Source organism: Octodon degus, unplaced genomic scaffold (assembly GCF_000260255.1).
Source record: "Octodon degus isolate 3935 unplaced genomic scaffold, OctDeg1.0 scaffold00141, whole genome shotgun sequence".
Taxonomy (NCBI): Eukaryota; Metazoa; Chordata; class Mammalia; order Rodentia; family Octodontidae; genus Octodon; species Octodon degus.
In genome coordinates, this window is record NW_004524717.1 from 1,624,320 (window position 1) to 1,651,993 (window position 27,674).

The 27,674-nt window shown below is 45.0% G+C and overlaps 1 protein-coding gene across 1 annotated transcript in view; it reads left to right on the top strand.

The window, feature by feature from the left end:
* The window catches only part of Frmd4a (FERM domain containing 4A), a 320,985-nt gene that overhangs the window by 230,140 nt on the left and 63,171 nt on the right, over positions 1 to 27,674 (top strand). The window contains exons 9-11 of the mRNA XM_004641746.2: positions 4,378 to 4,443; positions 4,704 to 4,761; positions 6,445 to 6,531. Coding sequence (XP_004641803.2) covers positions 4,378 to 4,443; positions 4,704 to 4,761; positions 6,445 to 6,531 — 211 coding nt within the window. The remainder of the gene's footprint in view (positions 1 to 4,377; positions 4,444 to 4,703; positions 4,762 to 6,444; positions 6,532 to 27,674) is intronic.

The following is a 27,674-nucleotide window of genomic DNA, read 5'->3' on the forward strand; positions in this document are numbered from 1 at the left end:
CCTTCTTCTTCTTTTTTTATCCTAAAGTTTTCCTTGGGAACTTCACCTACCTCAACAGGTAGCCCTACCACACATCTACCTTTCATGTGTGGTAGGGCTTTTCATGGGAACTTTATCATTTGGAGACAAGACGTGTGATGGCTAGGGAAGGAGCTGGAGACAGAGGGGGGGAGTTTTGTTGGCAAGAGAGACTGAGTCTTTTCTTCTCCCTCAGTGTTTCCTGTCTCCTGATTTAGCTGCCCTGAAACACTATGCCTTAGTTCATCTGTCAGGCCCTAAATTATGATTCTGAAGGACTCCAGCCTGTGACAGGGACCCACATTGTGGTTTGGGAGCCAGCTGAACAGAACCTGCATCGCTGGGGTTCGTGTTGAAATGCTGCTGTGTGCATGAGCTCAGCCTCTTGGCCTGTGACAAGGACAGCCCGGCTCCTCTGATGTCCCTTCTCACCTCTTGCAGAACCAGTTTAACTGCTTACAGTATGAAACAAAGTAAGACACAACAAATGGGACAAGTTGAGCCCAATCTGGTACCTGTGGCCTGGGAGCGCTTCTATGTGCTTTCTGCCCTCTTGGGTCCCTAGCGCTGGGTTCTGTCTGGACACCTCGAGGTAGCAGCTGATCAGTCACTCACCAGGTGGCTTTGAGCAATTCCTTCCATTAGGACAGGCCGCACCCTGCGGCAGAGTTTCCTAGTGGGATTCAGGTCCAGCTCATGCATCAAGCATGCCAGCCCCAGGAAGGCTAATCCAGGTCTGCTCCCTGTGTCCTGACTTCATCACCGTGTACTGATCTGTTGTCACTCTGACTTGGGGGCCATAGCAGGGGTCCATAGCAGCCTTATAATCTGCTCCCAACGCATGCATCTGCTTCTAGATAGCCTGTCTTGCTGTCTGCACGTGTGGCCACTCAAAAGCGACATTCTTCTGTCTTTACTCATGAAATCCCAGTGCCCTGTCCCTGCTCCCTGTGCCCGCTGGGCCTTATCTTGTGCATCTCCCCAGCTGCTCATGATCAGGAATGGATGGTGCAGGAGATCAGGACGGAAGACAGGAACTCCAAAGACCACTGGTTCCCCCATGGAGGGAGGGCTGCGGGCTGGGGCAGAGCGCAGCAGTGGGCACAGCTCACCTGCCTGGCATGCATGAGGCCTGGGCTTGCTCCTCAGCAACAAACACACACACACACACACACACACACACACACACACACACACAGTACATGAGAGGGTGTTTTTGGCATCCGAGCTGCAATAGCAGGGAGTATGGTGCCGGAACTGCCTTTGCCTAACCTATTCTTTAGTCATCTCTTAGTTTATTTCCAAACATTCTTCCATGGCCCAGTGCACCTTTCTGAACTGTGAGCTCATCCCTGTCCCCCTCTCGCTCACACTCTTCATCGCCCTGCTCGCACATTGCTAGGAGCGTCTTCCTGGCATTTGCATCCGCAGCTGTCTTGCCAACACATCCCTTATTTTTGTGAGCGGGCCAGTGCCTTCCTGAGCCTCGCACAGATCCTTACGTGCTTGTTCCATTGCCCAAATGCACCAAGCGGGTGGCGGGATGGGGCCAGGTCCTTGCAGCGTCACAGCCCAGCTGTACCAAGAACATGAACCATCCTGAGGCTGCTTTTAAAAACTAAAGAAAGCCAAGCATGGTGGACCAGGCCTGAAGTTCCAGCTCTCTGGAAGGCCACAGTAGGAAAATTGCACATTCAAGCCCAGTCTGGACAACCCAGAAATTTAGTGAGACCCTGTCTCAAAATAAAAATATATTTAAAAATCAGGACTAGAGGCTTAGCTCAGTGTGAAATCCCCAGGTTCAATTTTCAGAGGCTCAGAAACAAAAACACAAATAGGCTTTTTCATCTTACTCCACGTGGTTGGCTCTGATATTTCAACCTGTCCAGGCAAAATTTTAAAAGCAAAGACTGAAGGAGAGGGGGGATACCATCCATGCTTCCTGCAGAGATAGAGTGAAAGTGGAGGTGAAGCTGGTGGACGGAGCCAGCCTCAGGCTCACCCCTCAGCCTCAGAGCCACCACCCATCACAGGGTTGGCCTGATGCCTTCTCAGTGGGGAGACCTTTTTCTGCAGCCCCATGCCCCCAGTCTCAGGAGTGAGCCATTCCTGAGCCAAGGATTCTGTCACCGCTCTCTGGCTTGCCGGCTTCCACTGCCTTTGCAGAAGCAGTGGGCAGCCTAGGCTGAACTCAGGGGAGTGACGATGGCCTATGTGGATTTCTCTATCAGAAAAGTAGAGTTGACCACACCAACCTACTTCAGGCTCTAAAGAAGCGGTGAAGTAAGCAGTCACAGAGTGTGACTCAGAAGCAGTGCAAGGTGAACAAGAATTCTGAATAATCGTGCAGTCACTTTCCCTCTAGATGTTATCATGTGACAGGCCTGGGGCATCTAGTGATGAGAGAGAAGCGGGAAGGCTGAGGCAGGCGACTGTAGCCACTGTGGCTTTCCTGAGCACTCAGACAACAGGAGAAGCAGAGCACAGTGGAAGGCGGTAGCAGTTTCTGCCGGCACCTTGAGACCCCATGGTCAGGCCATACCTTAGGAAACAGCTACAGCTGCCTGAGGGCCTGCTCCTTTGCTGTTTCGCAGAGCCTGCCTTTTGTTCGTGGCTCTGCACCATACTGACTTTTATGGGCCCACCTCTCTCTAGGGGCTTTCTTTCCCAGAACTGCGAAAGAAATAAACTCATCAGACTCAGACTCCGAGTTGAGTTGCTTGACCCTGATCTAGGAGTGGACCTTGCTGACTCCCAGGTCACAAGGCAGGAAGTCCTAGGGCACACCTTATACCCACCACTCCCACCACCATCCCACAGTTGATTTCATGGGTGGGCGGAGAGGACGTGGGAGAATCAATCTTAAGGACCTGCTGACATAGCTCCAAAGGTGAGGGGCAGTCAAGACATTACCCGTGGAGGATGCCCCTTGGGAGTTGCAAGGCCCATAGGACTTGGCCACTCCTGACATAGGGTATCCACAGAATGGGGGAGCCAAGGAGAAGCGCCACCAAGTCTGCTCCATCATGGGCAGTGGCACCCTGTTCCACAGAAACCATGCTCCAGCAGGCCCACGCTTGTCATTCCAGGAACCTGAAAGGACACTTCCTTGGGAAGAATTCTACCTCCTCACCCATGTCACATTTCAGATACTAAAATTAAATTATATTAATTAAACATTGTGATGGTAATTGAAAAGTAAATTCCCTCCAAGGATTAAGTCTTGAACACACAGGATGAGTTACTCCTAGAGATGACCTAGCTAAAAGCAGAAAAATGAGAAATATGAAGAAAGCCTTCCAATGAATTACAGATAGTAAATTAATAGCAGACAGTAAAGGTCAGCGAATGAAATCCTAGGGCACACCTTATGCCCACCACTCCCACCACCATCCCAGTCATGGAGCCTCTAAGGAGACAGAAAGGGGTCCCCTTGCCTGCTGTGGGGCAGAGGTGAGGCAGGCTATGAAGAATTAAGATCAAGGCCATGCAGGCAGATAATGGGGGCTGAGGCTGTGAGATGCCACCCTCAGCAGGCAGGACATGAGGCCTCTGCCCACAGTCATTCTGTTACTGTTCCCCTCCTTGGCTCTGTGGTTCCCAAGGCAGTGGTAGAGCACCAGAGATGCCTCTCACAGAAGGCTGTGCTGCCCTCAGCCAGCCAGCTTCTCTCTCAAAGAAACCTATAGCCAGTATTGTTCCCAAGGAGCCAGAGCAGCTCTAGTTTTTGAGAATAAATAAATTTCCAAAGGGAAAGAAATTGTCATCTCCAGCTGGCAGCTAAGGTGTTGCTCCTCTGAGGTCCCTCTGAATCTTTTGTGGCCTCCTGACTTTTAATGAACCAAACCTAAGTTCCAGAACTTTCCATGCCCTTTGGAAGCACTGATGCAATGACTACTCATCCAGAAGAGGTGAGCCATGAGTGCTCATTGGGTCCATACCTGCCCCACCCCACGAGGCCTGGGAGGACAGGACTCGATGAAGAAAATGAGAAGAGGGCCTGAGTATTTACCCTTAGTGTCTGCTTGAGACCACTTCGGCCTGCTCTTTGCTCTTCTCTCAGGCTATCATTTTCTGCAAGAAGATAGACCTCCAGGCCTACGGACTAATCTTGTTTCACTGATTAGAAGTCCCACAGAAAGACCATGTGGGTTGAAGGGAAGACAGACATTATTAAAGTAACTTGATATAGCCCAGGGGATTTCACTTGGGTTGAGTTTAGAAATGTCACTTCAGGACAAAGCGTTTTCCCAGAGTTGATGGCTCCTTGGAGCTTTGCAGGAGGTTGATCAAGCTCAGAAGTGTCTCCTGCAGCAGGATCCTGGTCTCTCCTATAGAATTCTTTCCTTCTCATTCTAGTGAAGACAGAGTGATTGAGCACTATAAGAAGCTGAATGGCCAGACAAGAGGTCAAGCAATCGTGAAGTAAGTGGCTCTTCCCAACACTCATGAAGATTGTGTCTCTGTGTGTAAATGCCTTATATGTCAAGGGTGTTAAGTTCTGCTGGGAAAGATGTGTCTCTGGGGGGCGATGTTTTAATTGAATTTCTGAGTGAATAATCACTCCCAGAACTTTATCTCTCTCACACACACATGCACACACCCTGTACATAGTACCAGTTCTGCCAGATAACCACCCTCATGTGCACTGTTTGCATGTGTGTTTGTGTCTGTTGTCTTTGCAGCTACATGAGCATCGTGGAGTCTCTCCCGACCTACGGGGTTCACTATTATGCAGTGAAGGTAAGAGAACACATTTGGTGGCCATTGTCCACCTGCCCTAAGAAACAAGCAAACAAACAAACAAAACTTCTGATTTTAAAACCTTCCTGAATATTTTGAGGGGAATAATAGTTGGTAGGGAGTATACTGTTCAAGAAGATTGCATTCCTGGAGGAACTGAGAAACTACGTTACCCCTGTGCCATCAGAGTTTGTATAATCAATTTCCAAAACTCATTTTCCTTTTTGTGAAATAGCATAAACAATTCCTGATTCCTTCTGGTTTTAGAAGCATCTGAGGGAATTCAGGATTTCAGTAGGAAGTCACAGTAGGACATGCCACCAAATATGAGGCAGCACATAGAACAAAAACTTGGAGCACAGTCAAGTGTTTTTCTTGGTTGTCAAATGCCATGTGGTCCCTTCCTTAGCAGAACTGGGATTATGGGCTGACAAACTGAGTCCTTGACCATGTAAAAGGTAGGGGGTCTGTCTCACTGAACATTACAGTGGCCAGTCCAACTTCACTTATGTGGCCAGCTTGCTGTCACTGTGGTGTTTGGTCTTTCTCTTGTTCTACTGTCTGAAACCATTGCAGGACACAGGTATTTCCCAAAGAAAGGGACTCAAGATAAACACCTTACACAACTTTTACATTTGGGGGTCCATTGGTGGCTCAGTGGTATAGCATGTACTTAACCTATATAAGGCTCTCAGAATAAAAAACGTAGAAGCAGTTTACCCTTGAAGCTTTTAATACACCTCCAACATTTCTTTTGCCTTTTGTCTTTGTACTTACTCTGAAATAATTCAGACCTCAGGTAACTGGAAATCATGGTGCTAATTCTGAGTTTTTGAGACACCCGTTTAGCAGTGGTATTAGGTTATGTGGAGAGGTAGCACATGATTAACACAAATCTTGGGGAAGGCTGCCTAGTGTTCCTATCATAAAATCCTAGCATTCGGGATTTTTAACAAACAACTAAAAATCACCCTATCTGAATAGAGAATTGCAGTATCCACCCAAGTGACATTGTTAATGAAGAAGCAGGAAGACTTGATGTTTCTGATTCCATCCTGCAGATGTTTTGGTTCTGCATTCAGCATCATGAGTCCTAAAATCCTGCCTGGCAACCACTTGTCCTTGGGACATCAGGGGTGACATGTTCAAGCCTGTGATGCATTCGCTTGCAGTGTCTGGACAGGGTTCAATGCTTGCCCAATGCTCTGCTTTGATTTCTTTGTCCTTAAAAAGAGAGAGGCCTCATTTCATCGGCCCCAAGATCCTGCCTAACTCTGATAATCCCAGTGGCAGTTTCTCTGCTCAACACATCATTCATTTTATCAGAAGGTCAATATCTCTTGAGTCGTTCTGTGTAACGAGGAAGGGCCCACCCTGGAAGGTATCAGAAGAGAGGAAAACAGTATTTGCTTCTTATTTGTAAGAGTGGGAAGATGCCAGGGCAATGCCACTGCTTAAGAGCAGAGCCTGTGCCAGCCTGGGGCTCTGTCTGTGCCCACCTGGTCTATGACTGAACACCATTCTGGGCTGGGCATATCTGTAGGGTACAAAGCAGCCAGGTGGGCTCCATCCATTCCAGTGAAGTGGCCTTTTCCTCATTTGCAGCTAAGCAGGAAGCCCTCCCTCAGTCCGTGTCTATCTTCTCAAGCCCTGCATTTATCTGCACTCCTTTTGCTGTCCTAGGACAAGCAGGGAATACCATGGTGGCTGGGACTGAGCTACAAAGGAATCTTCCAGTACGACTACCACGATAAAGTGAAGCCCCGGAAGGTAAGGGTGCCCTCCTCGTGGGCTTAAGGGCTCTCACTCTGAGAAAGGAACAAAGACAAAGTGAGTTAAAATGCTGAGCCCTCAGCCCAAGGGCTCTCCAACCTCCTGCCAATTTAAATGCATACAAATTACTCCACAGTAATCCTCTCTGAGTCCCCTGGTAAATATTTTTTTCCTCCCTGTCTCTAAGGAAATCTAAGCTGTTGTAATAATTTAAGGTAAAATGCCTGGGTCAGCCCTCCCCAGAGCAGATGGACAAAAAGGTCTTTGAGGAAATGTCCTGTTCTCTACTGTCCTGGGGAGCTTTATACGGGGGGAGGGGGGGAGAGGGAACAATTTTCCCCGATCCTGAGGCACATCTGAATTCTCCCAAAGGTTTTGGGTTTTAGATCAAAAAGAGGTGAAATGTGAAGATGAGTGTGAGGATCTGGCCGTTGCCTCAAGGTTTGGTGGAAAAGCAGGGGCTGCAGAGTAACTGGAGACACAAACACAAGGTTGGAGCGGCACCGTGTTTGAATTTGCTGTTTTCACTTATGTACATTTTTTAGACAGAAATAAATTGAAAATTTTTGATGGAAAATATCTGTGAGGCATATGCTGTCATTCAGAATCTGTGGCAGAGAATGACAGAGCCAAGGATGCAGTTCAAACCTGGAATCCATATTAGAAATCTATCAAAACCATACTTGCCGTAGGAGCGGGAGGGCAGTGTAGGTCCATTATGCCCCTCCAGCTCGCTTTCCAAGCCTCCTCTAATCTGCAAATAGGATTGAAACCCACCGTATGTATCTGAGCTCATCACAGCCTATCCAGTTAACATCTGTCCTTGGCCAACTTCTTTACTAAATTGGTAGAAAAAAATGACTCTGTGGTGAGGAAAATTTTCAGTCCATTGATCCATTGGTCTCTTAAATTCTGTGTAAAATTCTGACCAGATGAGGAATTGATGCCAGAAACCATTCAGCAGGAACCTGACTCTTTAGGGGCAGAAGAGTTCTACGCCTATGTTCTTTTGTGGCTGTCTACAGAACAACCACATCTCCACTTATATGTGTAAGAACTGAAGTGAACCTGAGGTTCCTATGTTTGCTTTTCTCCATTTTTCTCCATCATAGGCTCCTATTTTTTGCCTCATTTCCCCCTCTTCCTTTACTATGTCTTTCTTCGTATTTTCCCTGTGCTTCTTCCCATGCAGACTTTCTAACTTTATGTATTTTTTCTTCTCACATTTTCTCTTTACTTCCTCTTTCTTTTCATATCATCTCTCTTTCCAACTGTCCTGACTGATCTTTCTGCCTACAAAACTGAGGAACACTCCCAGAGCATTTGACAAAGTCCTGGCTGCAATACATTCAGCCGTCTCTTGTCCTCATTGCTGGAAGACCAAGACCAAAGTAGATAATTGCAATCCGCCACCAAGTTCATTAAAATCCAGCAGTTGAAATCTCTCCCTCTAGGCTTTCTATATGATATACTAACAAGTATTTAGACTTATTCCCTCTGGTACATTCATGTGTTTAAGTGTTGTTTGTTTGTCTAGTGCAGTAGTAATGAGAATCGGCTAGGTAATGAGCTAGCACTTGGTACATGTCAACCCCAAGGCTGGGCACAAGCAAGGGCTCCATAAACTGTAACTATTAGTGTAACACTGCAGCAGGCTTCGTGATGAGAAAAAGGACAAAGCCAAAGGTATAGATAATCAATCATTGAATAATAGACTCAACAACTTGTGGGACTTTTCTGGGTCAGCGAATTAAAAATGGTAAAATGCCAGTCTGTTTTTCCAGGACATTATCTCTTACGGAAACTGAATTTTTTTTTTTTTTTTTTTTGGCAGAACCGGGGATTGAACTCAGGCCCTTGCACTTGCCAGGCAAGCGCTTATTTTACTGAGCTATCTCCCCAACCCCTGAATTGTTATTTAAAATAATTTAAGTTTCCATGGCATTGAAGAAGAAATTGAAATTGAGGGATAAAGGTGCTATCAGCCATCAGTCATTCATTCATTCAAAAATGAACGCTGCCTGTCTACTGGGTGCCAAGCACTGAGCTAAAGAAGACACTAATCATGTCCTCTGGGCCTGCCTACTGTGTCCAGGAGAGAACCGCATGGAGATTTAGTTAATGCTTGTAGTAGTCCACTTATTGTTGCTGAGAACACAAAACCATGGTGCGGGTAGCTTTATAAAGAAAAGTGGTTTATTTTAGCTCATAGCTCCAAGGTCTAAGATTGAGGGCCACATCTGACTGAATCTCTAGGGTATATAGAGCATCACATTGCAAGAAAGAGGGGTGTGTGTGTGTGTGTGTGTGTGTGTGTGTGTGTGTATCCTGGTCTCTCTCCCTCTTCTCACAAAGCCACCAGGATACAATCATGCGGGCGCCCCTGATGACCTTATCTAACCCTAGTCCCTTCCCTAAGGTGACCACCAGACACCATAGTCAGATAGGTCTCTGTGCTCTGAGTATCACACAGTGGGGATCAAATCTCAGCCCAGGAGCAGTTAGGGACGCATACAATCCCGCATCTAAATCACAGCAAAGGGTGAGTGCTAGCATGTAGCTGTGAGGTAAGTTGAAGGAGAAAGGCATCACTAAGCATGAGAGGAGAGAAGTCTTAGAGGAAGAAAGGGTAAAGAACTTGGAGATGGGCAGAGGGCCTGAAGGAAGCCCACGCTGGTGCCGGGAGCAAGGGTCCTGTGCAGGGCCGGAACACAGGTTGAGAGGAGAACAGGGCAGGAGGCCGCAAGGCCAGAGGCAGCTTGAGGGCTCTGCTAAGGTAACCCATCCTCTTCAGACAGTAGAGCCAGGGAATAGAGTATTTGAAACAGAGATGCATCATACCAGACTGTCACTGATACAGAAAAGCCTCCTTCCAGCAGCTGCGTAGAAGGCGGTTGGGGGAGTGCAACAGAGGCCCCAGAAACCAGGCCAGGACCACTAGGGGCTGGGGATCTGCACACAGCAGTAGGCATGGGGAAGAGAAAGTGGGAAGTGGTAAGGAAGGCGGATGTTATTGGTTAGCTCTAGGCAGGAGGCACATGCAGAAGGCACTGTAGGGCTGTGTGATCAGCTATGGAGTAGAATCTAAAGAGGGAAACCTGGCAGTGACAGAGGGACACACTGTAGGGCACACACGGTCTGGGCTCAACTGGGCTTCCAGGTGAAGCTTGTAAGGTCAGGATCCTCTGTGAAAACAAATGTATAATCTGAATAGAAAGTCAAATCCAGGGCTGGGGATATAGCTAAGCGGCATAAGCTCCTGCCTGGCAAGCACAAGATCCTGAGTTCGATCCCCAGCACCAAAACAACAGAAGTCAAAACCACCTCTGCTAAGATGTCAGTGGAACTTAAAATAAAAACCAAAGACCATAGCCTTGAAGTCCCTGCGCTGGAGGGCAAGGTGTGTGTTTCTTCCGTTCATACCCTACACCATCACCATCATTAAAGGCCAGGACCTATTCTGTGTAGGACAAGAAGGTTCTAAGTGTCTGCTCGCATGACCTGGCTGTGGTGCTCGACTCCAGGGAGGAGCTCATGCACAGTAATGAAGGCCAGTATGCACCTTCAGGGAAAGTAGGGAGCACCTTTCTTGAGGGGCACCAGGCCAGTGGTGAATAACTGCTATCTTCTGCCAGAAATCCATAATTCATGAGGCAGGAAGAGCACTGTGAGTTCAAGACCAGCCACAACTACAGTAGGAACCCCTTGTCTAAAAAAAAAAAAAAATCCATAAACTGCTGCTGGAATGGCTGGATGCCTCCTTCAGGCGTGGTCTGCCCTGCCTCTGAGCTTGTAGCTGAGCTTATAAAAAGCCTTGTGGGGGTGCTGCCGCAAAGCAGGGCAGGCAAGGGTCACCACTCACTGCCATCTGTGACTCCTTCCCACACTCAGACTCAGCAGGTGGGACCTCAGTGTCCCTGCCCACCCAGGGCTGAGGACACCCCAATGCCCCAAGCACAGAATGCCCTCCAGGTGGCGCCACTCCCACTTTCCCTCTCCCCCTCCCCGGCCCCTCAACAGTGGGGTAAGGCACGGCTCTGGCACCAAGACCTTCCAACGTGCTCAGGGGAGGAGTGTCACCCAGTTCTGAGCACCTGGAGGCATCTGTAGCAACAGCTGCATCTCCAACCAGGGCAGCTGTTTCCACCCAAAGGCAGAGACCCTCCCTGGCTGACACTCTGACCCAGTTCTGGGGCCACAGCAATGAGAGCCAGCAGGCGTGCAGAGGCTGTGTCTGGGCTGAGCCTCCTCGCTCCCTTTGAAGGGCCCCGGGGCATCCTCTGGCACGCATAGCAATCTATTAGCACAACCACTGTAAGAATCCACTCAAACATTTCCATGCAGCCCAGCAGAGCGGCTCTCCAAAATACCCCTGCGGAGGGAGGCTGGGGCTGCCCAGAACAGGCAAGGCAGCGGCTTGGTCCCTTCTCCAGTTGGGATGCAGTTCACCACTGTCGGGCGGGGCGCCACCCTAGGTGACTCAGGCTGCGCTCTGACGCATGCGTGGTGGCTTTGGGAGTGTGCAGCACAGCGTGGCTTACCTCCCAGGGAGAGCAGCGGGAAGCAAGCCTGTGCTCCCTCTGGATCGTCCCCTTCTCTCTGCCACCTGGACCACTAAGCCGAAGGCTCCCAGTCCACCCAAAGCACAGCCTTCAGGCAAGCTGCTGCTTGGCTGTGCTTAAAGAATTCAGAAAACACACCCGCCCTTTTGCCCTCGGGGACAGTGCTATGTCAGGAATAACTAGACACGCGAGGACATCTTACAGGCTGGCTTTTGGCTTTCGAGTGTATTCAGATGAGTCTGGAACTACTGAGCTTCTGAAACCCAACTTCCCCTCTATTTGGGGGTGACATATGCAGAAGAATCATCCCTGAGGAGTGCTCAACGCACTGCAAACAGCACTAAACACAACAAAATTAAGATCTTCAATATTTGCACATTCTCCGAAACTATGGTCCTTGCTTACCAATGCACTTTCTTTTAAGCAGAGCAGGTGGGACTCACGCAGTATCTGAGGACAGGGTGCAAACTAAGTTTTTTTTAAAACTCAGTGTCTTTATGTAGTCCAGGCTGCCCTTGAACTCACTGTGTGGCCTAGGTTGGCCTAACTTGGTGATTCTTCGGCCTCACAATCCTGCAAGTTGGGATTACTGGGTTATTTCACCAGACCTGGCTTGTTGTAGAAATTTTCTATTTCATTTTTATTTTTTCAGTGCCTTGGATTGAACCCAGGGACTTTCCAATGCTAGGCAAGCATCCTATACCAATGAGCTATAATCCTAGACTTATCTTCATTTCATTTTTAAAAATTGTTTTTATTAGTGGGCATTTGTTGTATATAATGTTTATTTTTCTGTTGTGGAGTTGGTACACGTATGTAGCACATCTTCATTCTTTTTTTTTTCATCTCTTTTTCCTCTTTTACCTCTTACCTCCCTCCATCTCTTGACCCCTTGCCATTTGAGAAAGCTTTCTCCTTGCTTCCTATTATTTACCTTTTACCTTGTTCTTCATTTAAAATCATGTGATAAATATCTCTGTTTATGTGTTTGATTTATTTTACTTCATATTATAGTCTCATGGTGCATCCAATTTCCTACAGATGATTCAAGGTTATCTTTGTTTATGGCAGAGTAGTATTCCATTTATGTAAATACCACATTATCTTTAATCCATTCATCTAGTGATGGACACATAGGCTGCTTCCAAGATTAAGCTGTTTTGAATTGTGTGCCAAAATATGAATATGTAATATCTTTATCTTTCATTGTAATATGATATATTTAATTCTTTCAGGAAGATACTTAGAAGAGCAATAACTGCCTCAAATGGAATTTCTAGTTTTAGTCTTTTAAGGAATCTCTATACTGATTTGCAAAATGGTTGTACTAGTTTATACTCCCACCAACAATGTGGAAGGATTTCTCTTTCATGTGGAGAGCCTGTTTTCCCAATATCATCATTAAAGAAGCTATCTTCCAAAACACATTTTTGCCCCTTTGTCAAAATTAAACACTGAAATTGTTTCTTTCTTTCTTTCTTTTTTTTTTTTTCTCTTTAATGTATTTAGTATAGGGTCTCACTACACAGATTGGACTCATAGTGATCCTCCTGTCTTCAGCCTCCCAAGCACTGGGATTACAGGTGCACGTCACCATGCCCTGTTTCATTCCCCATCTCAGTGCACTCCAGGGGTGGGGCGGGCACAGCATGCAGTGGGTCAAATCCCGGTCCCTGCATCTGCCTAAGCAGGTGCTTTAATCTGCTGAGCTATCTGGCCAGCCCTGCTTGGAATTGTTTCTGCTTCTATTATTTTTTTCTCCATAATTTTATTGAGAAACAAATGGCAATAAGACAGTTTCAAATCAAATTGGTAGAACAGTTTCAATAATTAACACATTGCATACTCCCTTCCTAGTGGTTATTTGCTGTACAAGATGCAGACATAATATCCTATTTACAAACACTATTAGAACAAATCCCTCTATTCATTAAGAGAATGTAACTATATATCTATCCTAACCATTTTGAATGCACAGATACAAAATGCACATTCATCTGTATCCCCTTTTTTGTTTAGTTCCGTCATTTGAATATTATAGGTGTGCTAACTCAGCAAAATATTCTAAAAGAGTCCAGTAGTCCATAATAGTATTGGGTCTTCCGCCTTTTTTTTTTTTTTTTTTTTTTTTGTAGAACCGCGGATTGAACTCATACCCTTGCACTTGCCAGGGAAGCGCTTATTCCACTGAGCTATCTCCCTGGCTCCCCTTGGGTCTTCCGCTTGACTGGCAGTGTCAGAAATTGTTGACCTGAATCCCCTACAGCTCAACATAACATCTGCTGCTATCCTTTTCCAGTGATCCTCATGTCTGTTTTTGTGCCAGTTCTATGCTTTTTTTAATCACTGTCACTTCACAATATAACTTCAAGTCTGAGATTGTGATGCCTCTTAATTTGCTCTTGTTACCCAGGATTGCTTTTACTTTTCTGGGTGTCTTAGTTTCATATGAATTTTGTGATTGCTCTCTATCGCTCTGTGAAGTACTGACAATCAAAATTGACATTTTTGTGTTAAATCTGTATATCAAGTATGGTCATTTTAACTATATCCAGGAATATAGTTAAAATGATATATTTCCTGATGTCCTCTTCAATTTCCTTTTCCAGAGTACTGTATTTTCTCGTTGTACATGTCTTTTACTTCCTTAGGTTAGTCTAGGTTCTTAATTTTTCTTGATGCCATTGATTTCTTTCTCAATGGGTTATTAGTATACAAGAATGCTACTGATCTTTGTTGATTTTTTTAATTCTGCTATATTACTGGATTAATTCTAAGAAACCTTTAGTGTATATTTTGGGACTTCTATGTACAGAATCATATCATCCACTAATATTGATAATTTGACTTCATCTTTTTCTATACATCTCTTTTATTTCTTTTTCTTGCCTAATTGCTCTTGCTAGTGTTTCAAGTACTATGTTGAAGAGGAGTGATGATGCTGGATGTCCTTGTCTTGTTCCTGATTTTAGAGGAACACTTTTAGTTTTTCCTTACTTAGTATGATGTTGGCAGTAGGTTTTTCATAAAAGGCTTTTGTTGCCAAATGAGATCGGTTCCTTTGCTACCTATTTTCTCCAATGATCTGATCATGAAAAGGTGTTAGATTTTGTCAAAACCTTCCCTTGCATCTATTGAGATGGCCACGTGATTTTTGTCCTTTTCCTTTTGTGATCTATGGCATTTATTGATTTGCATATGTTGAACCATCCCTGGGATAAAACCTACCTGGTTATGATGTATGATCTTTTGCTGATTCCTTGCATTCTGTTTGCAAGTAACTTGTTGAGGATTTTTGTAGCCATATTCATTAAAGAGATTGGCCTATAGCTTTCTTTTTTGTTTGGATCCTTGTCTACTTTTAGAATCAGGGCAATGGTACCTTCCAGAAATAATTTTGGGAATCTTTCTTTCCTTTCAATTTCATTAAAGATTTTGATGTTAATTATTCCCTGAAGGCTTTGAAGAATTCAGTAGTGAATTTATCCAGACCTGGACCTTTCTTAGTTGTTGGTTTTGAGGATTTTTTATTTCTGTTTTGCTGTTACTTCAATGGTATTGCCTGTTATTGAATTATTCAAGGTTTTCAAATCTTGCTTCAGTTTTGATAATTCATATTTATCTAGGAATCTATTCATTTTTTCTGAATTCTCCAAATTTATCGTCATATGATTTTACAAGGTTGTTATTTTAGAAATTTCTATTGTGAGTTTACCCTTTTCATTTCTAATTGCATTGATTAAGGTCTTTTCTCTCCCATTACTCTTTCAAAGAACAAACTCTTCTGTTCCTTGATTCTTTGTATTTTTGCCTCAGTTACATTCATTTCTGTTTTGATGGTTTTAATTCCTTGTATTAGCTTTAGGTTTGGATTGATCTTGTTTTCCAAGAATCTTGAGGTGCATCCCATTTGTTGATTCTTTTTTTTTTTTTTTTTTTTTTTTGTGGTACCGGGGATTGAATTTAGGACCCTGAGCTTGCCAGGCAAGCGTTTATTCTACTGAGCTATCTCCTCGGCCCCCCATTTTTTGATTCTTAACTTTATTTGACTTCTCTGTTTTTGTGATTTGGGCATTCGCGGGTATAATTTTCACTCTTAGGACTGCTTTCATCCTGTCACATAAGTTCTGGTACATTGTACTGGCATTATTATTTCCTTCTAGGAACTATCCTATTTTGTTCTCTGATTCCTTCTGTAGTATTTTGTTTATGTAAGAGTATATTATTTTGTTTCCATCTATTTGCATAATTTCTATGTTTTCTTTTGCTGTTCGTTCATAATTTCATTGGGCTATGATCTGATATTATGCACCATATGATTTAAATTCTTTTACATTTAGCTAAACTTGTCTTATTGCTTAGCATGTGGTCTGTTTTGGAGAAAGTCCCAAGTGCTGCTGAGAAGAATGTGTATTCTGCTGTTGAGTTGAATATTGTATAGATAGATATCTATTAGGTTCATTTGTTTGGAGGCTTTATTCAGCTCTGATATATATTTGTTAAGTTTTTAATTAGTTCATCTTTCTACTTACAGTAGTGATGTATTGAGATTTCCCACTATAATTGTATGTATGTTTATTTTTTTTACGTCCAGTAGTAGCTGTTTTATGAAATTTTTCAGTGCATATATGTTAATAGTTAGTATCTTTTCCTGTTGTATTTATCCCTTAACCAATATTTAGTGACCTTCTTTGCCTCTTTTGGTCAGTTTTGTCTTCAAGTCCACTTTCTTTCAATATGGGATAGCTACACCTGCTTTTCTTGGTTGAGAAGTTCCTGTTACATGAAATCTTATTTCTTACCCTTTGATTTAAAGTCTCTGAGTTTCTTTTGGATTAAATGTATATTTTGTATACAGCATATCACTGGATTTTCTTTCTTGATTTGCTTGCAAGTCTGTGCATTTTGATTGGGGCATTGAGGTTTTTTTTACACTGAGAGTCATTAAGGATAAGTATTGGTTTATTTCTGTCATTGAATTATTTTCCTGTTGCCAATTTACTCTGTATTCTTTGCACTTAACTGCTCATCCAGCCTGGTGCATTCTTTCTGTTAGATCTTTTGTCATTGCTAGCTTCATTGACTCTCTAGGAAATCGTTGAGAATATTTTGGAGTGCTGGTTTGGTGGTCATGAATCTCTTTGAGTGCTCTTAATCATGAAAAGATCTTATTTCTCCATCAATTTGGAAAAATAATTTTGCAGAATGTATCAGTCTGGGTAGGAAGTTGTTTTCTTTTAGAACCTAAACACTTCTCAAGGGGCTCTCCTTGTCTTTAAGGTTTGCGTTGACAAGTGTGCTGTAATTCTAATGGGATTGCATCTCTAAGTGATTTGTTGTTTTTCTCAGTTTTTAACTTCTTGGACTTGAACTAAATGTGCCATCAAGAAGTTCTTTCCTGTTCATGGTGATTTAGGGTCCATGTCTGTCAGTTATCTATATTTTAAATTATTTTACTTGGAAAGTTTTCCGCTTTTATTTCAGTAAAGATTTTTTTATGCTGTGTGTGCACTCTTATGATTCTTCATTAATTCCAATTAATGTTTGATTAGCCTTCTTTGCATCATCTAAGATCTAATGGATCTATTCTTCACACATTCTTGTTGTTTCTAAGGTATCTCCCACTAATTGTTCCCTAGCAACAGCCCTGTCTGCCAGTTCTGATGCTCTGGCCTGACACTGGCCATTTTTGCTCCCCTACCTTTCAACGAAATATTTAATCTCCTGAATTTCTACATGGAGACTTCTTATGAACTCTGATTATTTTTTATTGCAGTTGTTCATGTTTTGATCCTGTTTAGTCTTGCTAGCTTTTTGTTAGTGTCTTCTATAGACTTGCTCATCATTGTGCTTATATGACCCAATATCTTCTATAAGCTTACCAAATGCCCTACAGTCCTGTTTCGCTATCTCCTTAGGTATCATTTCAAATAATTCTAGTGTGTGGCTTTGGTTTCCTCCCCTTTAGTGAACCAGCTCTGGGGGAGTTGGGAGTTTGGGGAGGCTTTTTCTTCTTTTCTTCTCATGTTTCTGCTTTTGTGCTTTTGATTTTTTTTTTTTTTTTTTGAGGTTTTAGGTTGATAGTAGAGGAAAGCTTTGTTTCTAATATGGAGACCTGTTTAGTTAATATCTAGTTTTCAATGTTGTCCTCTGGGTGTGGCCTTTGCTCTGTCCCAGGATCCAACCACCTCTATTTACTTGGAGGTTGCAGCATATTTGGCGTTTTACCCAGTTTTCCAAGAATGAGCTACAGTATTGCTAATAACCCCATCCAGATATTGCAAGAAAACAGATTAAAGCCAAGGTGTATAACCCTGAATTTAGTAATAAAATCAACATTAATGGTCTTATCTAACACAACTGAGCATTTGCAAACCCTAAAAACCAATAATGTATCACCCTTAACCATAGAAGAGCCATCTATGTTTATAGTGTGAACAGTAAAACAACTCAAATATCGACCTACAGCAAATATCTACTAAATGGAAAAACTTTACCTCTACAACTTTACCTCTAATAGCATAAGCCAATAGCCAAAGCATAATAGCTAGCTAAAGACTCATAAAGCTTAGTAGTTGTACTAGTGAAGGTAGAAAAAAAGGTAAAGTTGAAAAATTAACCAATGGGCTGTAAGGAAGAAGAGAGAAGACTGAGATGAGGGTCCTATTGAGGAGTAAAGGGCAATTAATTGTGTTAGAGGACAGTGACAGCAAAGTATCAAAAAGATAAGATAAACAGAGGACAGAAGCAAAAGTAAATGATAAAAAGAAAGAGCACAAAGTTGAAAGGAGAAAAGAAAAAAAAAATGAAAAAGAACTCAAAAGGGAGGAAGGGAATAAAACCCAAACTCCCCCTAAACCCAATGAAGAACAGATAAAAATATTAAAAAGTAGAAAAATCAAAAAAAGATTGAGTCAAAGAAAAATAAATTTGCAATTTTTTTTATGACTGGTTTCTTTTCACAATATGTTGCTTTAGGATCCAGCAAGTCACGATTTTATCCACCTAGCTTTAGGGCCTATGAGTTTTTAAGGTATCCTCCCCGCACCAGAGGTTCCCTCTGTCCATTCACCCCAGAGTGTGGTAACCATCCAAGCCAAGGTGTGTCCTTGATCCCATTGGTAAATGGGGAATGTGATCCGCCCTCTGGTCTCTGCTAGATGTAGGCTGTGGGCTGGGATTCAAGTGGATTCTTGGACTTAACATCAATAGTCATGGAGTCTGGTTCCTCCCTTCTCTCCCCAGGTGTTGTCCTCTTCCTGGATCAGGTTGGTTAGTCAGTTCTTGCCTATGCTGCCCTATACCAAGCAAAATGTAGAGTGTGTTTAGAACTGGTGGATGCTTGTTCCCTTGCATGGGGTGGGGAGCACATCAAGTGTTTGACACAGCCTGCTTGCTCTGGGGGCAGATGTGCCCTGTGTACCTGGCACAAGCCTGCTTCCTCATGTAGAGGAGCCACCGTATGTCCAATGCAGGCCTGCTTGCTCAAGTGACAAAGGGGGTGGGCATGGCACATCTGGTGTGGACCAGCTTGCTCACACTGGGCTGCAGAAATGTTTATACATCATCAAGTAAACCCTCACCAACTCAGGAAACCCTCCGATTTCCACGCTTCGCCCAGTGGTGTTTCCCTCTCACATTCTCCCCACCTCCCTGCCACTGAAAGTTTGGCAAGCTCAAGTGCCATGTGACACTGGAAAGCATCCCTTTGGATTACTGTAGCTTTCCTTTTTCCCATGAATTGTGTTGATAGCCATTATGGTATCAGAGGACAGGCACTGATCATATCTATACATGTCTGTTTTGGTTTAGCAACAGGAAGAGAAGTTGTAGAGACCAACTAAATCAAACCGTCTTGCAAATCATTTGGGTTTTTGCACTGAGGTACATCCCCAACCCCCTTTCTATTTTATATTTTGAGATAGGGTCTCACCAGGACCCTAAATTGCCCAGGCTAGGCTCAAAGTTGTGATCCTCATAACAGAATGCGGGGATTACAGTTGTGTGCCACCACACTGGGCTTATTTTACTCTATTTGTGTCCTAGTTACTGAATTCCACTTTGTGTGGGTGATTGTATGTGTGTAGACATAAGCTCTGCCAAGGTGAGGGGCTCAGTGTTTTGCAGGTTGGAGTCCTGCTGCCTTTAGGGAATAATGAAATACAGTGCTGCCTCCGTTCACAAGCTTAATTCTTTCCATGATTCTGTTTGCAAACCAAATTGGATGAGAGACAAATTAATTTCCCCCATAAGATCAGTGTTGATTCTAACCATTGGATCTGATTCAGTTCTTGTCCAGTTTGGTTTGTGATCAGAAGCATGGCCATAATTAAGTTTGTGAACTGAGGTACCACTGTAGAGACCAACAGGCATGTGGACCCTTGAGGTAAATCTTGAGCTATCTCTGTTTGCCATCACAAACAGAAAAATGACCAGTAGCAATGGACTTGACTGTCCCATGACTTTTACTGAGATGTACTGATACAAGTGCTGATATTTCCTTTCTTTCCTGAAAATATTTGAGTGAAAAGTGAATGATATGTATTGAAGAGGCTATGCCTATTAGCTCTCACAGAACTGACATTCCATGAGACAAAGATAAGTAAGTCTGTCTCAGTGGGGCTTCCTTTAGAGAGAAGGATGTCTCCCACAGCCCTTAGGTCAAAGCTTGAGGCAGTGTGACAGTTCTGGTCTCAATTAGCAGCTCCTTTAGCACCACCCCCAAAAGTATCTCCCCTGCACTGAGGACTCAGCTCACTGACATTAAGTAGCAGTGCCCTCCCCTCTGCCTGACCCCTGTCTTTTGCATTCTTCAAACCTGTGGCTAGACCAGTCGCCTGATCCCTTGTGCAGCCTGTATCTGGGCAGGAAGCATCAGAAAGCAGAGTGTGAAGCTAGTGATTCATAGGAGCCTCCCAGAAAGCGCTCGTAAATCAGCATGTACAGCTCAGCTCACTCACCAGCCCACAGTGAACAAGAGCTCTCCATTGGGAATGAGTGGCGACTTCTCCTTGTTCTGGATTCAGTAGACGATGTTTACTTATTTATTTGATGCGCAATTAGGGGGGCTTTTATGCACACTTAGATGTACAATTAGCAGCACCATGGGGTCCCTGCTGAGACATTAGGAGAAGGAACCAGAGTAATTGGCCTGCCCCTGTTCCCGAGCAGCCAGCGTGGCTTCCTGTGATTCCTAGGAGTATTGCAGAAGCAGGGGCCTTGGCGCTGAGAATTGATGCATTGCTGTCACCTCCCCAGGTTACTAAAGATTTCTGAACTGTATAAGATGATGAGACAGGAAGGAAAAATAATATTTACAGGAAACATTCCATTAACTATGAGCTGACTCCCAGCGGCATGGCCCTGCTAAATTATTCAAGGCGATAAGAACTCTGCTCACTGCTGAGTTAGTGTTCAGCCTCATTCAGGGTCCGTCTGAGTCATCGGCTGGCTGCGGAGCACTCTGGCTTGGCTGGGGCTGGCTGGCGGCCTCCTCGCTCCAGCCTCTGTAGTCCCCTTGGAAACCACACCCTGTGCGCTCCCGGGAGAGAAACGCTCCTCAGACTGTTTAGCATTCTTCACATTTTGCAGCGTGGCTCATTCACAGTTAGGATCAAAGGGCTGCCTCCATTTGCCTCTTTACCCACCCTTCAGATCCCAGTGCCAGCTGAGTGGCCCCAGGAGGGTTTGGTGCCGTGGGTGAGAGGCCGTACAAGTGGGTCATCACAGGGCCCAGGGCTGAGATGTGGGGGAGGACTGTGTGATACAGTTACCAGAATGTGATATTTTAAAATAACTCCCCAACAAAGACAGGAAAAGGGCAATAGTGGTCTAAGAAAATTTGGATCTCATTCTGACATAAAGAATTTTCTTTGATGGACACACAGTGTTTGTGGGTTCTCATGTGGTGCAGTATGGTGCTTTAAGCTGTGTATGCGTTGAGTGGTGGCAAGATCTCATCAAGGAAACATCAGTCCTGGACTTGGCCCTTCTCAAGCCACTGCTATCAGACATGGCAGTACCATCTCTGCTGGCAAAAAGGCCCGCTGTCTCTTTCTGTAGAAGAACTGTAGTCCACTAAAGGCGCTGAGCTAGTGTTCTAACTTCAGTACAGGGGGCGGAGTGTCAGGTCCTCAACAATATAGTGCCCCCACATATAAGGGTTGTAGGGGGAAACTGAGTCTTCCCCTAGATCTCAGTTAAGACTTGACTGGAGTTTACCTCCTTGGGTGACACAAAGGTCAGACTGGGTGGGGAGCCAGGAACTGGCATCTCTCTGTGGGCCCTATGTACTGCACAGCCTCAGCTGGGAATACCCAACCAATGCCCAACCTCCCAAGGCCCGCGTCCTTTTTCCCAGTGCTTAATGCAGCCTCCAGTCCTGCCAGTCACATGCTCCTTGGGGCCATTGGTTGGGAGGCTGGGGTCCAACCTCATTCCCCAGCACCAACCAGTCATGGATCCAAACAATCTCACAGAGGGGATCTTGACCAAGAGGAGAAGGCTCTCTATAGCTGAGAAGAATCCTGGTAAAAGAAACAAATATTTGGATCCTGAAGGGAAAGGCTGCTCAATTCAACGCTATCTCTGACAGCAGTGGTTCTCTAAGTGTGGTCCCTGGGTTAGCAGCACCACCTCTCTTGGGAATGTGAGGTCCTCACCTAGACTGAGGACTGGGGAACCTTGAACAGTCCGCCTCCCCAGGCCCTCCAGGTGATTTGGACACATACTGTGAAGACTGAAGAGCACTTACTCTACAGCTAGGCATGTGCCAAGGGACTGCTCTGTAATTCTACTTTGCTTTTGCTAGAGGGATGTTTTGGTCTGCTAAAGTCAGATTCCTTCCTACAGCAATGATACCTTTCTCAGAAAGGTGTTTTGTAAGGATCCAAAGGAATTCTCCACACAAGAAGAATTTGAGTGCTGTTATCTGGCTTCTAGTGCACTCAAAAAAGTCATGATGATTTATTTCACCTTTCTTTCTCTGCCCTTCTTTAAGTAGCTGTTAAGTGGAGATTGTAAGATGCAGGGTGGATATAGCCCAATTTTCCCCATCTTGGATAAGTTTGCTTCTCAAAGAGTGTCTTGTTTCCCAAAGATTAAAAACACTGTTGCCGTTGACATAGAAAATATCATTAGTCTCTTTCATACTAAACGAGAGAGAGACGGGCTCACCTCAAGGAGCAAACAACATCTCTTTGTTAAAAAGATTAATTTTTTTTTTGTCACTAGTTCTGGGAACCCAGGGTCCCTTGGTTCCCACAGTTTCCTTCGGAGGCCATTCTGGTCCCAGCCTTGATTCCCAGCGTGTATTCTTGTTGTATTCTTGCTAAGCTCAGGCTGGTGTCACGCTGTCACCTTTGAAGAAGGTTGATTTGTCCATGCGCCGGAAAAAATAGCATTGACTCATCCGCACCGATAATTCTTAGAGAGAAGCTATGCCTGAGATGATTGCCATGAAAAGAAACAGGAAGAGAGGAATTCAACTGTCCCTTCAAGGGAACAGGTCCAGGGGCCAGCAAGATAGCTCAGCAGTCTAACGCGCCTGCTTAGGCAAGTGCGCAGGGAACATGGTTCAATTCCTGGCATCACATGCTGCACCACCCCTGCCCTCAGGGAGGGCTGAGCCAGCCAAACAAAAGAGAGAGCAGGCCCAAGTCCCTCCCAGATGGCATGCTGGAGGGCACCGCATGGAAGAAGTACATGCAAGCTCTGAAGAGCCCCTGGGATCAGTCTCCAAGCCTGAGTGCTCCGGGGAGCTCTGCACCTACCCCACCTTGGGGCTCCTGCTGGAGCTTATGCTCACCAGGTATCTGGACTGGTCAACAAGACAGGTTTAGCTCTCCTCCTGCAAGAAGAACCACCTCCCTGGGACCCAGTTTCCTCCCTGAGAAGGTGTTTGGTATAAGTGACCAGGAATCTTAAGGTTGGATGAACTTTGAAACTAGAAACAAGAAGAAGAGTGACATGAGGGCAAGCTCAATTTTTGTGCCAGAAGGGAGTCATAAATCAATGAAATACAGCATTTTCTCAGAAAAAAAAGATGTAGAAAAGGAAAATGTTAGTTTCTAAGTAAGTAGGCTGTGTCTATCCTTGACTGCTCAGACTGTTGATGACCCAGAGTTATTTTCCTCCTTCAGTACCTGCATCCTTTCTGGCCTGTTGTCCCCTAGGACTTATCCAACTCCCACACATTTGCCTGGTCTAGATTGTCTGTCTTTGCTATTCTGAGCGGCACATGCACCCGCAGCACCAAGAAAGGCTGTATAAATAGCCGTGTTGGCAGTGTGGACAGTAGGAGGTCAAATAGGACACTGGTGCCCATAAGTATCAAATATACACCCAGCCAGCCGCTCAGTAGTTTTCTGGAGATCAGCTAGCTTCTGACACCTCCATGCAGGCAGATTCCCACTGCTCAGGGAACCCTGGTGACCTTGGATGCAGGCAAATTAAAACCAAATGCTTCCATTGGATCCGAGGCATGATAGAAGAGCATCCAGTAGCTTCAGTCTCCAGGGAAACCATGAACCAATAATGACCTATCAATAGATTTGGATTGTCTGGCTTGAAAACCAAAGCTTTTGCAATGTAGAACAAGATCTTTGACCACACAGGACTCAAAGCAAAACCCTTTTATCTCACACTCCCTCTATATATGTGTTCTTCCTTTGTCCCTCAATATAACCAAAGGCAATCTTGTGGCTTTTTTGATCACTGCTACATACCACAAGGCACAAGATCACTATAAATAGCAAAATAAATTTTTATTAAGAAGTTACAGGGCTGGTGAGATGGCTCAGTGGTCTAAAGCATCTACTTAGAACAAGCTTAGCAAAGCACAGGGACCGCGGTTCAATCCCCCAGCACCACATGCCAGCCAGCCCCGCCCCCTGGTGGGCTAAGCTGGCCACACACACACACACACACACACACACACACACAAATAAATAAAAATTAAAAAAAAAAGAAGTTACAATTCTAAGGTTCTGTAACAGTGTTTGGCAGCATTCCGGCACTATAACAAAATACCTGAAATAATGAATTTGTAAGAGGAAAGGTTTGTTTTGGCTTACAGTTTTGGAGTTCTAGTCCATGGTTAGGTGGTCCTATGGTGAGGCAGCACATTTTTGCAGCAGAACTGCTCATCTCATGGAGAAGCCAAAGAGAAGTAAAAGAAGGGGCCAGCATCTCAAAATTCTCCTGCAGGGCATGTCTGCAGTGGCCTAGGGGCTTCCCACTGTACCTTGCCTGCTAACAGCTTCATGACCTATCAATACAGCCAGTCTAGGGATCACCTCTGATGTGTCAGCCTTTGGGGAACATTTAAGATGCAAACTAGCTGGGCATGGTGAGACACACCTGTCATCTCAGCACTCTGGGGGGCTGAGGCAAGAGGGTCACAAGTTCAAACCCACCCTGGGCAATTTAATGACATTAATTAATGAGATCTTTCTCAAAATAAAAAATAAAAGTGAGTCTGGAGATGTAGTTCAGCGTAAAAGCCCTAGATTCAGTCCCTAGTCCTGCAAAGAAATAAAAAGTTCCAAAGCACAGCAGCTCTCCCTACCGATGCCTCTCCTCCAGTGTTCCTGGCTTCAGGGCCTGGATGCTCTTGGGGAGCTCTGCACCTCCCCCATCTCAGGGCTCCTGCTGGTGCTTGTGCTCGCCAGGTATCTGGGCTGGTCATCAAGACAGGTTTAGCACTCCTCCTGCAAGATCAGTCACCTGCTGGGACTCAAGTTTCCTCCCTGGGAGGGTGTTTGGTATAAGTGACCAGGAATCTTAAGGTTGAATGAACTTGGAAACTAGCAATAGGAAGAGGAGAGACAGACGGGCTCTCTGGGCAACCTTGAAGAACCCTGTCTTCCTAGGCCTAGGGGTTCATTGTCAGCTTCTCCTCGCCCTGTGGGAGAGCTCACCACACACCTCTGTCAAGGACTTTTCTAACAGTGCTGTCTTGGTTTTCAACTTTCTAAGCATGTGACACACTGACGGTGGGTGGGAGGTTACAGCATCATCTAACCAGAAGATGTTTTTAATTGTAGTAAAATTCATGTAGCATAAAATATACCATCATTTCCAGTATGCAGTTCAGTGGCGCTAAGAGCACTCACTGTGTTGTGCAACAATGTCCTGAACTCTTCTCATTATGCACAACTGCAACCGTACCCATTACCTGATTCCCTGTAGCCGCTTCCAGGCTCTGGCTACCACCATTCTCCTCCCTGCTTGGTTTGGCCACTCTAGAAATGTGCTCTCAGTAGGGTCAAAGTAGTTGATTTTTGGTGACAAATCAGGTTCAATACCTAAAGAAGAGACACTGTCAGGAGTGCAAAGAGACTGGTTATTATGCTACGAGGGGCTATAGCAGACAAATAAAAGTGCATGTTGACCTCTCCAACCAGCGAGGTGATCCTGCTTGCCAGTCTTGCCCTGGCTTTTTGCCTCTGCTACTGCACAGCTTGCCCACAGCTCTCTACACTGGCATTGCTCATTCTGGGGTCTCAGTTGTGACCTTTGTATTACTCTGTTGACACAATGGCAAAGCAGCCCACAGATGGCATAACCCATGACAAGTCTGCTTGGATCAATGATGGGGGAGATCCCCAAGAGCTCTGCCTGGTGAGACAGTACACCACCCATCCTCCAGGTTCTGTTCCTCTAGCATTTCCAGGTAGCATTCCTGGGAGTTTGGACAGCTCTCCACCAGGCCTATGACCATTCAAGAAGGTCTAAGCAGCCCAAGGCTCTGTGCACCCCCAGGTGTGCTTCGCCTCCTGGTGATAGTGTTTTTGTTTTGGCCTTTCCAAGGAAGGGCAAAACATAGGGAGGCTTTGGACTCCTACCTCTCACGCATGACTACCTCCAAGCCCAAGCACTGCCTTTAGTAAGCATCAGAAGTCACGGCTGAGTGAATGTCCTTTGTGTGCATGCACATATTTTAAGTGCATAATTGAGTTGATGTTTGAGGTTTGAAAGCTCTTTTAAAAGTTGGTCACTGGCCAGATTTCTCACTAGCAGAATAAGACTCCTGGGTCCCTTGGTAGCTGGGCAGAGCAGCCTCTGAGGCCCCCTCCCTGGCTGTCCTGGTATTGAGGGCTGGGGGAAGCGAGTTGCCATGTGCAGAGGACCCCACGGCAGGGGTGAGACAGGACTAGCCCACGTGATAAGGTGGCAAAACTTCTGTGGAAAGGATATCATTGCGAGTAGGAGCTTCTCTGCTATGACCGCCACTTCTTTTTAAGCTTTGTTGAGTTTTAACCAGACAAGCACTGTCCCAGTTACTGCAGACTGTGATTATCGAACCAGGAGAGCAGGTGCCACAAAGCACCTCTTCATCGCTCCTCTTTTCTGCCCAGCCCTCCAAACCTTAAGAACCCCCAATCTACTTCCTTGCTCTCTGGATCTGCCTATTGTAGAGACTGTCCATAGAATCATACAATATGCAAACTTTTGTGTCTAATTTCTTTCACTTAGAATAGCATTTCTAAGGCCCAGAGACATCTATTTGTGACATGGGTCAGGAATCTATTCCTTTGTTTCTTTTTCTTTTTCTTTCTTTCTTTTTTTTTTTAGCAGTTCTCAAGATTGGATCCACAGGTCCTCTACCACTGAACTCTATCCCTAACCCTCTTTTCCCCTTTCATTTTGAGACAGAATCACACTAAGTTGTCCAGGCTGCCCTTGAATTTGAGAGCCTCCTGCCTTGGCCTTTTGAGTAGCAGGGATTACAGGCCTACAAGTCTCAAAAGTCTATTGCTTTTTATGCCAGAATAACATTCCACTGTCCTTTGGTGATTGCTTCAGAATTTTCTGAACCAATATAATGCATATGCATTCACACACACACACACACACACACACACACACACACACACTTGGTGTCCTAGACCGTTACACCTGCCATGGGCCCCCATAGAGCTGCAGAGGCTTGCACTTGGTGTCTTTTGGATGATAACTCAGATGTCACTTTAACAGGCCTCCTGGACCACCTCAGAAGCCAAGCCCTGTCCTCCTTACCTGTGTCACGTATGTCTCAAAACCTGTGCCCTTTGTCTTCCTTTGCCGTGCAGTCCTCTTATTCATCACCTGCTTACCTCGCTGGTCTCTTGTGAGAGGCCAGCACCCTCGCTGCCCAGCATGGTCTGGCACAGGGTGGGTTCTCAGTAGCTGTTGAACGCAGATGGTTGCGAGCTCATGTGTACCTCCTTGAGTGGTGGCGATCTGCAGCTAAATAGGCTACCTCACAGAATGGAGGGTTTTCGAGGCCTCCCTCCACGTGTAAAGGAAAGGAAGCAAGTGGGAGGCGTTCTAGCTTTGTGCAGCTTAGGTTGGATCATGCAAAACATAGAAATTGCTCCCATCTGGGTTCTTCTTTGTCCTTTGGACCAAAAAGAAGCTAAGAGCTCTTAGGAAGTAGATATCAGAGCACGGTACGTGGGGGTCTGTGGGCTTCTGACCACAGCACTTCATCCAGACTTGTTTCTTTTCTTCTTACAAACAGGAAGTATTAGGCTTGGAAACCTGGCCTGTTGAATTCAGTAATTGCTTTGCCTTAGGAGATCTTAGGTGCTGTTG